The sequence below is a fragment of the Myotis brandtii genome, unplaced genomic scaffold (genome assembly GCF_000412655.1).
Source record: "Myotis brandtii unplaced genomic scaffold, ASM41265v1 scaffold349, whole genome shotgun sequence".
Lineage (NCBI taxonomy): Eukaryota > Metazoa > Chordata > Mammalia > Chiroptera > Vespertilionidae > Myotis > Myotis brandtii.
Window position 1 is genome coordinate 1389999 of NW_005363427.1, and position 12907 is coordinate 1402905.

Here is a 12907-nt window from a genome sequence, read left to right on the forward strand (position 1 = left end):
CCAAGGGCTGAGGGACCCCCCCCCCCGAGTGCACAAATTTCGTGCACCGGGCCTCTAATATGAAATAATCTTAATAGCCATATAACTATTAAAGACATTGGCTTCATTATTTACTTTTTAAATAATATGTTTTAATTGATTTCAGAGATAAGGGAGAGGGAGAGAGAGATAGAAACATCAATGATGAGAGCGAATCACTGATCGGCTGCCTCCTGCATGCCCCCTACTTGGGATTGAGTCCATACCCTGGGCATGTGTCCTGACCAGGAATCAAACCATGACCTTCTGGGTATATAGGTCAATGCTCAATCACTGAACCCCACCAGCTAGGCTGGCTTCATAATTTTAAAAATCCCTGAAAAAAAAAAGTCTGTAGGACCAGATGGTTTTACTAAAGAATTCCATAAAACTTTCAAGAAGAATTAACACCACTTCTACACAATCTCTTCCAGAAAACAGAAGAGTAGGGAACATGTTCCAACTCATTTTGTGATGCCAGATTACGCTGATACCAAAAACAGACACAGGCAATATGAAAGAAAACTACAGACCAATATCCCTCATGAACTCAGACACAAAATTCCTTAATAAAATATTGGCTAATAGAATTCAGCAATATTTATAAAATTTACACACCACAACCAAGTGGGATTTATTTTAGAGAAGTGAGACTGGTTTGATATTTGAAAATTAATCAATGTAACCCACCTTATTAACAGGCTAACCAAGAAAAACAATATGATCATATCAATTTACACAGAAAAAGCACTTGATAAAATTCAACATCTGTGGGTGATTTTAAAAATCTCAGAAAACTAGCAATAGATATAAACTTCCTCAACTTGATACGAACATCTTAAAAAACCCTACAGATAACATCATACTTATTGGTGAAAGACAGAATGCATTTCCCTTAAGATCAGGAACAAGGCAAGGATGTCCACTCACATCACTCTTATTCAACATAGCACTGAAAATCCTAGCCAGATCAATAAATCAAAGAAAGAAAATAAAAGGCACACTGTTTGGGAAAGAGAAATAAAGCCATCTCTATCTGCAAATGACACGATGCCCAACATAGAAAATCTCAAAGACTCTTAAAAAAAACTAAAAAAACAAAAACAAAACCCTCCTAGAACTAATATATAAGCTTGGCAAGGTCACAGGATATCAGATCAACACACAAAAAAACAACTGTATTTCTATATTTTTGCAATGAACACATGGAAACTGAAAATAAGGTTGAATAACCTTTACAATTGCTCAAAAAGAAGAAATAATTAGATGTAAATCTAACAAAACATGTGCAGGCATTGTATACAGAAAACCATAAAATACTGATGAAAGAAATAAGAGAAAATCTAAATAAGTAGAGAAAAATGCCATGATCATAGATTCGAAGACTCAACAGAGTAAAGGTGTCCATTCTTCGCAAATTGATATACAGGTTTAACACAATTCCTATCCAAATCCCAGCAAGATTTTTAAAAAGATATAGACAAGCTTATTCTAAAATGTATATGGAAAAGAGCTAGAATAGCTATGATTGTTTAAAAAATAATAAAGTGGAAAGACTCACTCTACCTGATGCTAAGTCTTATTATCTATATATATAAAAGCCTAAGCGATCAGCCGACCAGCTGACTGACCAGTAGCTATGATGGGCACTGACCACCAGGGGGCAGATGCTCAATGCAGGACTGGAAACCACAGGCATGGAAACATGGAACAGACTGGTGAGTCTCTGAGGGAAAGAGGGAAGGGGGAGGGCGGGAAGAGATTAACTAAAGATCTTATATGCATAGTAGAGGCCAGATGCACTGATTCATGCACCGGTGGGGTCCCTCGGCCTGGCCTGTGGGGATCGGACCAAAACTGGCTCTCCAACATCTCCTGAGGGATCCCGGATTGCGAGAGGGCACAGGCCAGGCCGAGGGACCCCACCAGTGCATGAATCCATACACCGGGCCTCTAGTATAATTATAGTTATCAGGAGAGAGTCATACAGGTGGAGAGACAGACACATGAGTTAATGGAGCAGAAAAGAAACAGACCCACATGCATGCAGCCAACTGATGTTTGGCAAAGGATCAATAGTAAGTCAATGGAGTAAGGATAGTTGTTGTTTTTTCAAAGTGTGCTGACAACTGGATAGCAATAGTCAGATAAAATAAAACCTCGATCTATATCTCACTTCTTATATAAAAACTAGAGGCCTGATGCACGAAATTCATGCAAGGGGCTCAGCCCCTGCCGCCACCACTGCTGCCTCTGCCCCGGCCCCCACCCGCCTCCGTGGCACCTCTGCCTCAACCCCTGCCGCCTTGGCTTCATCAGGAAGGTCGTCCGGAAGCATGTCTGGTCTAATTAGTATATTACACTCTTATTATTATAGATTAAGTCAAAATGGATGACAGAATTAAATGTAAAGAGTAAAAGCAAAACACTTTTAGAAGATAACACAGAAAGAAATCTTGGAGACCTAGGGCTTGATGAAGAGTCCTTAGACATGATATCAAGAGCACAATCCATAAAAGAAAAAATGATAAAATGCCTTCATCAAAATTAACATCCTCTCTATGGCAGACACTTTTAAAAGGATGTAAAGACAAGCTACAGCCTAGGAGAAAATGTTTGCAAACTACACATCTAGACTAGTATCTAGAACAGCCGTGGGCAAACTACGGCCGGCCCGTTTGAAATGAATAAAACTAAAAAAAAAAAAAAGACTGTACCCTTTTATGTAATGATGTTTACTTTGAATTTATATTAGTTCACACAAACACTCCATCCATGCTTTTGTTCCGGCCCTCCGGTCCAGTTTAAGAACCCATTGTGGCCCTCGAGTCAAAAAGTTTGCCCACCCCTGGTCTAGAATAAATAAAAGACTTAAACAGATATTTTACCATAAAAGATGTATGAATGGCAAATAAGCATACGAAGAGATGTTCGTTATTAGCCATGAGAGAAATGCAAATTAAGACCACAATGACATATCCCACACACCTATTAGAACAGCTGAGTTAAAAAAATTGTGGTAACACCAAATGCTGGCAAGGATGTAGGGAAATGATCTCTCATACACACAGTCATGCACATAGTCATCTCTGGCCCATGGCCATGTGCTAGTGCTATGTTCTGAGTGCAATCCAATTATTACATTATATTAATACATTTACTGCTTGTGTGCCTCAGTGAAAGCTGCCCACACTCTCAGCTCTGGGTAGGGCTGTTTTCATGTCCCATTTCTTGAACAGGGTTATGAGAAGTGCAAAATGTCACAAGTCAACTTTTTACTCTCAGTGGAAAATTATTTGATCCTGTGTATGTTGGAGGGGGCAAAAAAAGGACTTATGAAATAGCATTTAAAAAAACATGATTCAATCAGGCTCTGAGCTTCCAGGGTAACTACTGGGTGACCAAATAGGAGCAGGACGTTATCTCAGAGGCCACTGAATGCAAAGATTCCCAACTGTGTGTAGGATAAACCTCCTTTCTTGTTCTTAATCTGCTACACAGAACAAAGATGTCTCGAGTTTCAAGCCAAAAATCTGTAAATTTTCTTCTCTGGATTTATATTACCACAGATGAACTGTTTTCCTTAACATAACTCTTGAGATTCATGCCAAGAAACTGAAATTCTAATAATCCCAAATAAAAAAGACCCTAACACAGCAAGCCTTCTTACAGGCAGTCACAGCACAGTGGTAGTTAAGAGTGTGGACTCTGTGGCCTGGATTCATATCCCAAGTTGTCCACTTCAAGCTTTGTGACATTGGGCAAGTTACTATTCTGTGCCTTGGCATCCCCAACTCTAAAATGAAGACAGTAGTGGTAGCTCCCTTAGAGGAATGTTATGAGAATTACCTTAATATACATGTGGCATCTTAAATGCCACCTGCAGCACAACTGTTAGCTAGTATGTGACTGTCACTGAGAACCCCCACATAGATTGTGTAGATCCCCGCTCTAAGGCTGAGACATGCCAGCCCCCAAATGGGAGAAGTGGCAGTGGCCAAACCCCTGCCTGCCATCAGTATGAAAGTCCCCAACGGGGGAGACTATTCTCTCAAATTCCAGTTTCCTCCCTAACTCCAAGGATGACTGCAAGGTCCTTTTCTCCCCTCGGAGCTAGGTATGCTTGGCAGCTGTCAGTGCCATGTACTCTGCATTCCAGAGAAGGAAACACAAACTAAAAGTCAGCAGAGAACGGAAAAAGCATTGCCGCCTTGTGGCTTTGCAGAGGATTCTTCACGCCTCGGCACTACCCAAGTGTCACCCTCTGCAGACCCAAAACTGAGGCAAGTGACGAGAGCACCTCCAATGATGGAGGGTGCTCACTTAGAGCTGAAGGCTCCCTGGGGGAAATCTGCCAGTGCGCTCTTATTTCCTGTTGTCCTCAGGTCCAAAGACATGAGGGGCTTTCAGACACCAGAGCCAGGGTGGGGCTGCAGGTCTCTTATTCCCTGTTCGTCAGTCCTCATTACCATAGGGTGTTGGAGCTCACCAGCCAAGTTTGGAGTTGACATGCTCTTTTTAAAAAAGCAAACTCAGGTCAGTGCCCCTTCGTTCTGACACAGCAGCAAAACCACAGGCAGGCGACATCCATGAGGCTGCAACCGATGAGGGATCTGCAGGAAATGTCACCTCTTTTGTGCACTCAAGCAAAAAGAGACACAGCAGTTTCCTCCTAAAACAAAACTCTAATTGTGAACATCAAACCTTAATTGCGAAATACCAGACGTTGCCAACAGCAATGTCTACTCTCTCTCCTGCCGCTTTAAGACCTTTTGGATTCTTACCCTAATGTCACTGCTCTAGAAGGTCCAGGTGTTTCTCATTCCTTGTGTTTTTACACCAACAAAAATTTTAACGACATTTTTTTTCTCCCGGAACATTCAATACTCTGAATTTTTATGGTTTTTCTGTTTTAATCTCTCTCAAAAACAAAATTAAAAAAACTGTAAAAACCTTCCAGGCGCTAAGCTAAAGCACATCCTGCATGCCCACAGTGGTGCAGACACAAAACTGGCCTCTGTTTCAAACCAACCTTATATTAAGCCATGACAACATGGGTGTTGTGCCTCCGCCAACGATCCAGACGGTGAAGAAGACAATGAGGAGGGTGGTCGTGAACATCATCTGGCGAGCATAGGATGCTGTGTCTCGGATGGCCAGTGCAAATGCCATTGCTCCCCTGAGGCCTGCAGGGACCGAAGAGGAAGATCTCCTGGTTATAGGGCCAAATGACAGCGTGACCTCAAATCCACTGCTGCCTCTAGGGGCTCATAAACCATATCCACTCGTATTTCCGGAGCCAAGCTGTTTTATTCAGAGAGAAGAACCTTAAAGGAATATCATGTTCTCCTATTTGAAGTTTTCTTTTGCAAAATGTCCAAATGCAATGATAAAAACACTGCACTAACCCAGCCGGTGTGGCTCAGTGGTTGAGCGTCAACCCATGACCCAGGAGGTCACAGTTTGATTCCCAGGCAGAGCACATGCCCGGGTTGCAGGCTCAATCCCTGGTAGGGAGCAAGGCAGCCAATCAATGATTCTCTCTCATCATTGATGTTTCTCTCTCTCTCTCTCTCTCTCTCCCTCCCTCTTCTCTCTGAAATCAATAAAAACATATTTAAAAGAAATACTGCACTAGTTTGTACAGCACATTTTAGAATAAACTCTTTCATTGCTGAAATAATTCTCCTGCTAGTAATATAAAATAAAAAGAAATAAATAAGAAATAATTTAAGCTCTCCAAGTCTGTGATCCAAGCATGACCAATGCACTACACAGTCATTATAAACATCAGAAACATGCTAGATGTGAATATGTCAAATGCTATTTGTGGTTCATGTACTATGAACCACAAAACAGTTCAGCATTTCCCTAGCAAGGCCACACAGAGAAGTAACCATATAACCTGATCTACATCAGGAGTTGGGAACTTTTTCTACAAAAGGTGACAAATATTTTATGCTTTGTAGACCACGAGGAAAAATTAAGGCTGTCATGTAGGTCCTTCTATAAAAGAGAGAAAACAAATTTTCACAACATTTGATTGACGAAAACTAAGAATATAATAATGAGTACAATTCATTCTAATACAGGTCTACTACTGAAAAGAAAGGAATTCCTTGGGGGGTTGCTTATTTGGGGTTCAAAGTTATAAACTTTCACCTGTGAAAGCCATTCTGAGCCCTCTGGGTATATGAACACAGGCAACAGCCAGATTTGGCCCAGGCACCAATGTGCTGACCCTGATAATCTACATTAATGGGTATAAAGATTAAGCCTTTAACATTTTAATGTTTATCTTTCTAAGTTCTTTTGTTCCTTCCCCATACCATGCTCATAATTTGTTCTATAGTTAAGACTGAACCCATGGTCTTTAACACATATGTAGTATAAATTCCTATTCACCATGAGCAAGATTGTGAAAGTTATGCCCACTGTATCTGTTTGTAGATTTTCCCACCTTTTCCAATCATTTCACAATTAATCTGAGAACTTCACTACAATTTACTAAAAGAGTGACTCCACAAAAGTTACATAAAAACTGAGGAAAGTTAATGTTTCCTATTAATCTGTGCTAGTGAAATATCTATACAAATCTATGTTGCCCTATAAGTCAGTTATGTCATTGATCAATGGATCAATATTTAAGCCTCTAAAGAGATGTTATCTCAAAGAAGAAAACTTGGAGGATCAGAAAGAGACAATGTGTGCTATATTTTTCTTACTTTTATTAGGTAAACACTGTAAGCAATATGAAAGTGAAGCCTCAGGTAGGTCATGGTCTTGAAGAGTGAGTCCTCCCAGCAGAAACTCATTTTTATAGGAGATATCTTTAAACAGCGCTGTGTACTTCTTTTAGTGCAGAAGGTAAAGCACATATTTTAAGTTCATCTAGGTGAGTGAGTTATGTCCAGTTCATTTTTCTCTTTCTACCACCACCTTCCTAATATGTGAGGAGCATCTTGTCACTGTCCTCCTCAGAGACCTCTAATGGTTCCCAGCTCCTATATAAACCCAAAGTGGCACAGCACTGCAGCTTCCCTGTGGTCCTCCAAGTGTGGTCCTCAAACCAGCAGCAGCAGAGGACACGTTAGGAATTCAAATTCTCGAGGCCGCCCTGTACCCTCTGCTTTAACCAACCCAACAGGGGATTCCAACACAACCTAAAGGTTCATACCACTTTACATGTCATTTTCCTTTCCAACCTCACCTCCTTTCTGCATTACCCCATGTGTCTTACAGATCTTGCCTTTCCAACCTGCTGCCTCCTGAAATCCATTTCTTCCCAGTTCAGTTCACAGGTTACCCCTTTGTAAAGATGGCCCTGGTCCCTCCTCTCTTCCTCATTTATTTCTACCTCTTTTGTGCAATTCACCCCCTTCTCTTCAGAGAAAACACGTTGTACACGTGCCCCCCCCCACCCCAGCAGACTGTGAGCTCCTTGCAGGAGGCTGGTTTCTGTATCCTCCACAACCTAACTGTGGCTTATAAAAAGAGAACGCTCAACAAACATTTGTCAGAGTGAAAGGAAATCATTATCGCAGGCTGTACATTTAAGGGCAGATGCAAATGAGTCCTAGACAGTGACTGCTTTGCTGAACAGTGCTAGTTGGTGTGGTTTCAGTATGACTCTCTGAGGCCCCCAAGAACTACTGCATGGTGTTAAAGGGCAGCTACTCACTTTGCCTCTTGTACAGCCTCTTCCAACCCCCCCCCCGCCCCCGCCACATGACAGAAGTAACCCTAAGGGTCACAGTAGCCTTTTGCGCTACCATTTCCTTCCTGTGCTCTGCAGAAATGCTCTAACTTGGGTCTCATTTATCAACTCTGACCCTTACCACCATCTACCCATGCCAATTGTTCTCTCCTTCCATTATCTCCACATAGTTCCTTATTGTCCTTTACCTTCTCAGTGGCTTCTCCATACTTCCTAGCTTTACAGTGAAGAGTGGGGGGCATCTGGGAGACAGTGTGAATGAGCTGGGGTTCATCTTTCTTATGAGTGTATTTTATTTCTTTTGCTCCATAGAAAGTCAGAGTTAGGAGGAACTTCAGTTCAATTTCATTATTTTACAAGAGAGGATACTGCAACTGGGGTGGAGATGTTGAGTGACATGGCCCATATTCTTTCTCATTAAAACCTATTTTACTTATAATTTTAGATCTGGAGCCCTTCTTGAAGATTAAGGGTTATGAACAATCCACTAGAGAACACTTAAGCACTTTCAATTCATACCTCCAGGCCCTTTGGGTGATAGAGATGAAATAAAGATGCAAATATTTTAGGGGATAATGTTCACATTTGGTAGTAGAGTTTGCAAAGTCAGTATTAAGTCAGTTTACCTTGTACATCTGTCTACTCAGCACCACAGGGGATACAAAAGACCCAGAAACTTTAATCTTTCTCTTTTTATGAACCTTGTCAATACTTTAATGCTGCCTGCTTCGTAACACCCATTTTCTTGACATTTATACTGTCTTACCTGAAAACATCATCATGTGTTGAAAATTCCAGCCAATCTTATGTCTTCTGCCCAAGTTGAGAAAGAAGGAGAGTGGGTAGATATGTGCAGCTCTGCCCAGAAAGATGGCAACCTGAGCACCAGGTGGAGGTTAAGGGTCCAACAGGTTTCCAGAATGCCACCATCACAACCTCTGGGTGAACAGAGAATGTCAGGAATGCTGTGACATCTCATTGTCATCAGGAGAATTGCACAAAGGAGCCAGGCTGTCTAGTTTCCCTTAAAAGAGTCTCCAAAACAAGTGGCATTCAATTGACCAACTTTCCCAACCTCCTGGCCCATTCCTAGCACATTAAATGCACCGTTGTAAATGCCTGATTTCATTATGCTGCTATGATCAATACAGTCTATCTTAAAATGAGTCCAGAAATAAGCAAAGGTCCCATGGAAGGGGTGGGGAGCTGAGAGGAGGAAACAGTGTGTTGGGGTCTTTTGGAAGAAAACCCACAAGAAGAAAGAATTACTAACGTCTGAGTCAAACTATGAAGACAAAGTTTGCTGAGTAAGCTCATAAGCTGTGGTTGGAAGTGAACACCAGGGCCCTGAATGACCAGGAAGATCTACCGACAAGAGGTGGGAAAACTTAAAGCATTCATAATCCTAAGACAGCCCTCACTGGTTGCTCAGTGGTTAGAGTGTCAGACTGAAAGGTCTCAGGTTCGATTCCAGTCAAGGGCATGTACCTCGGTTGCCATGCTCGATCCCTGGCCCTGGTTGGGGTTGGGACACGTGCAGGAGGCAACCAATCGATGTGTCTCTCTCACATCAATGTTTCTCTCTCTCCCTCTCCCTCCCTTCTACTCTCTAAAAATCAATGGAAAAAATATCCTCAGGTGAGGATTCACGAAAGAACAACAGAAAACCCCACATAATACTAAGACACATTCATGTTCCTCACAAGAATCAACCTGGGAAGACTTTTCCACTTCAGTAGCTGAAATGTCTTTCAGAGATAGGAGAAATGGAAAACGAAGTGTGGAAGAGGAACTGTACTGTGGAAAGCAAAGAATTCAGGGAAACCAGTCATTCGTCACTTGCTGAATTTAGAACAGAGCCCAACAGAGAGCTCAACAGAGAGTGCACACAGCCCCCATCACAGAAGGAAAGCACCGTGGGAGCCAGAGGAACAGGAAGCTTCCGTTTCGGCAAAGCACCAGCTGCCACAGCTGCAGCTGTTTCAGACACAAGCACGGGCAGAACTATCTTCTGCCTTCTCCGGGGTAAAACACCGACTAAAATTTTCTTCTTTTGTGTTTTGTTTTGAACAAAAGGGAAACAGGTAGTGCTTATAAAGCCCATTCTACTCCAGAAGCCATGCAGAAGTCCTCCCTGGTAAGCAGCCTTCAGGATTCACAGAGGACCTGGCTGGCCCTCCTCCAGGGTCCTCATCTGTAAACAAGGGCTGGGCTCGCACTATCTCTCACAGGATGCCGTGCTAGGAATACAAATCAAAATGGCATGCAAGGTCTTTCCTCATCAAGAAAAACAACACTGATCCCTCAGACTTTTAGCTGTTGGATTCTTAAAATATATTTTGATTGATTTCAGAGAGGCAAGGAGAGGGAGAGAGAGATAGAAACATCAATGATGAGAGAGAATCAATGATCATGTGCTCCTGCACGCCCCCTACTGGGGATCGAGCCCGCAACCTGGGCATACGCCCTGATGGGGAATCAAACCAGGTCCTCCTGATTCATGGGTTGATGCTCAACCACTGAGCTACACAGGCTGGGCTCGCTGTTAGTTTTTTTGACAGTCAATCCAAGAAATGAACCCCAATGGAAGCAGTGCAAGGATTCTGGTGTAGCATTAGACCATCACCACCATCTAGCTGCTTGCTGAGTATCACTTATTCCTGCACAAGAAATAAAAACTGAGAAGAAAAAAAAAGGCTTCAAATAGATACAGAGGCAGAGCTGCCTCGAACAGACTGTCAAACTACAGCGGGAAGACCGGGGAGGGTTGGGGGGCTGTAGGGGGGTGGGTAAGAGATCAACTGAAGGACTTGTATGCATGCATATAAGCATAACCAATGGACATAAGACACTGCAGGGTAGGGGAGGCCAGCGGATGTAATACTCTTTGTAATACTTTAAGCAATAATAATAAAAAAGGCTTCTTTTTTGCCAGCATCCCAAGACCTAAGGATATCCATGAGGCCTTGGAAAAAGCAAAAGTGAATGCCCAGCAATAGAGAACTCCTGCTTGGGATCTGGCAGTCCAGGCTGAGCCAGAATGCTACAGTTCCAAGCCTCAGAAAAGTTCACTTGAATGAAAACAGCAGGGTCTGAGGCCAAGTGAGAAAAGCCCTCAGCTGTTGATCTACTGCTAGGTATTCACATCCCTCCTCACTTGAGAGAAGCTAACCCTCAAAACTGTGTCTCTCTTCCAGAAAACGGCGCTCCCAGTACAACTAAATGAAGGACCCCAGTGTTTTTCCATTTGGTGTTTCCTTCCTCTCCCTTTCCTCTTTCTGGGGGAAAAAAGTCTTTTCCACGATGATATGTTAAGCTTGGGCAAAAGCGTGCTTATTGCCTACAAGCTCCCCTGAGCTGCCTGGAAGGGCTGCCATACCGGTGTGCAGTCAAGAGCAAGAGTAACAACCTTCGGGTTTTCCAAACGGGGAACCTCCCGGATTGGAATTCACTTGGCAAAGAAATAAAAATAGTTCTGGGAACAGACATGGTTGCCTACTGTTAGACCTGCTAAGAAGGGCTCTTTACAAAACAAACTGCAGCCTGCCAAGCACAAGTGTAACAGAAAGGCCATCTTACACAGAAAATGCAGAAATCCACGCCAGTCCTTGAAATCAAACACATTCAGCTTTATGAACCTCGTAAGCCTTCTTTTTTCTCATCATAAAAATACCTGAACTCACACTGGCTCAGCCACCCACCGCGAACAGACATTATTACTGTAGCTTCCTCAGCAATGGTGACGTTTCTGTCTAGAAAATTGTGGAACTGGAAAAAAAAAAGGATACGAAAGCTCCAATGATGAAAATGGGGCTGAAGACGTGCTTCTGGAAGGTAAACAGCGCCAGGCCCATGTAGGAGAAGATGAAATTCTCTGCCAAGAAGTGTAACACCTCAAAGAGCTGCGGGGAGAGGGAAAGGGGAGCATTAGACCTGCGGGTCCCCTCCCCTTGTCGTCACAGGGAACTTGTGAGGACCCAGGGCTCGGGCTCACCTGCTTCGTTCGACTTCTTGATTCCACCGACAGGTTGTTGTAGGTGTAGTGGGCTTGTGTGATTCCACAGAAAAGGACAGCTACCACACCTAGCAGGAGAGTGTGGGTTTGTTTTTTAAAGCCAAGGAATCAAAGACAGCAGGAAAAAATCCCTGGCGAAACCCAAAGTGAAGATAGGCAAGCCCAGCAGCCCCAAGCCGCTGCTCTTGAAGAATTCTTCCCTCCCGCCAAGCTCCCAGATACAGTGAGGGAAATGGTGGCCCCAGGGCAGAGAAAACCCACCTGTAAACCCGCAGGCTTCTGCCAGGAGGAAGGTGCTCCAGGACATGAGGAAGAACAGCGCGGTCTCCAGCAGGGGGAAGCAGTGCAGCTTGGTAAACTTGGTCACGTCAGCCCGTCAAGGAACTCATCTCCAGGAACACATACCAGAGTCACCAAGAACCGCATTCTATTAGCCCAGGATCCTCTTCCTAGGGGCCTTCCTTTCCCCTCAGCTCTTCTTTTGGGGGCCCCAAAGGTGCTGCTTGCTTTTGAAAGGAAGAAAAATCAAGCTTCCCAGGAGAATAGAGGTTACGAAGGGCTGGGAAAGGGGGAGGATCCTGTTTAATGAGTACCCAGGTTCTGTTTGGAATGATGAAAAAGTTCTGGAAGGAGATAGTGGGGCTAGTTACACAACATTGTGGTTGTACTTAATGTCACCGAAATGTACACTTAAAATAGCTATAAGGGCCAATTTTATGTTATATACATTTTACCACAATTTCAAAAAAAATGAGTAATGTCTGGGGGGATGGGGGTAATGTGGAGATAAGGACACATATAACTTAATCAATAAAAAAATTTTTAAAAAATGAGTAATGTCAAATCCCAAACACCATCGAGGTAGGGGAGGGGAGGGGTAAGGGGGGAGATCAACCCCAAAAGACTTGTATGCATGCACATAAGCTAACCAATGGACACAGACACTAGGGGGGTGAGAATGTGGGGATCAGGACACATGTGTAATAACTTAATCATTAAAAAAACATTCATAAGTCACATGGGCCAGCCAATAAAAAAATTAACAAAAAAAAGGGGGAATTGCACAGTGTGAATTTGATCTCAATAAAGCTGTTTTTGTTTTGAAATTAAGCTTTCTAAAGAAACTGCAAATGTGTTTTCTGTGCCCCTCACAATGC

The 12907-nt window shown here is 43.0% G+C and overlaps 1 protein-coding gene across 2 annotated transcripts in view; it reads right to left on the minus strand.

The window, feature by feature from the left end:
* SLC9A7 (solute carrier family 9, subfamily A (NHE7, cation proton antiporter 7), member 7) overlaps nt 1-12907 on the minus strand; it is a 66212-nt gene that overhangs the window by 35784 nt on the left and 17521 nt on the right. For both annotated transcript variants that reach the window (XM_014544051.1, XM_005871599.2), the window contains exons 7-11: nt 12012-12117; nt 11730-11818; nt 11524-11637; nt 8502-8613; nt 5051-5204 (exon numbers count right to left, since the gene is read on the minus strand). In XM_014544051.1, coding sequence (XP_014399537.1) covers nt 5051-5204; nt 8502-8613; nt 11524-11637; nt 11730-11818; nt 12012-12117 — 575 coding nt within the window. The remainder of the gene's footprint in view (nt 1-5050; nt 5205-8501; nt 8614-11523; nt 11638-11729; nt 11819-12011; nt 12118-12907) is intronic.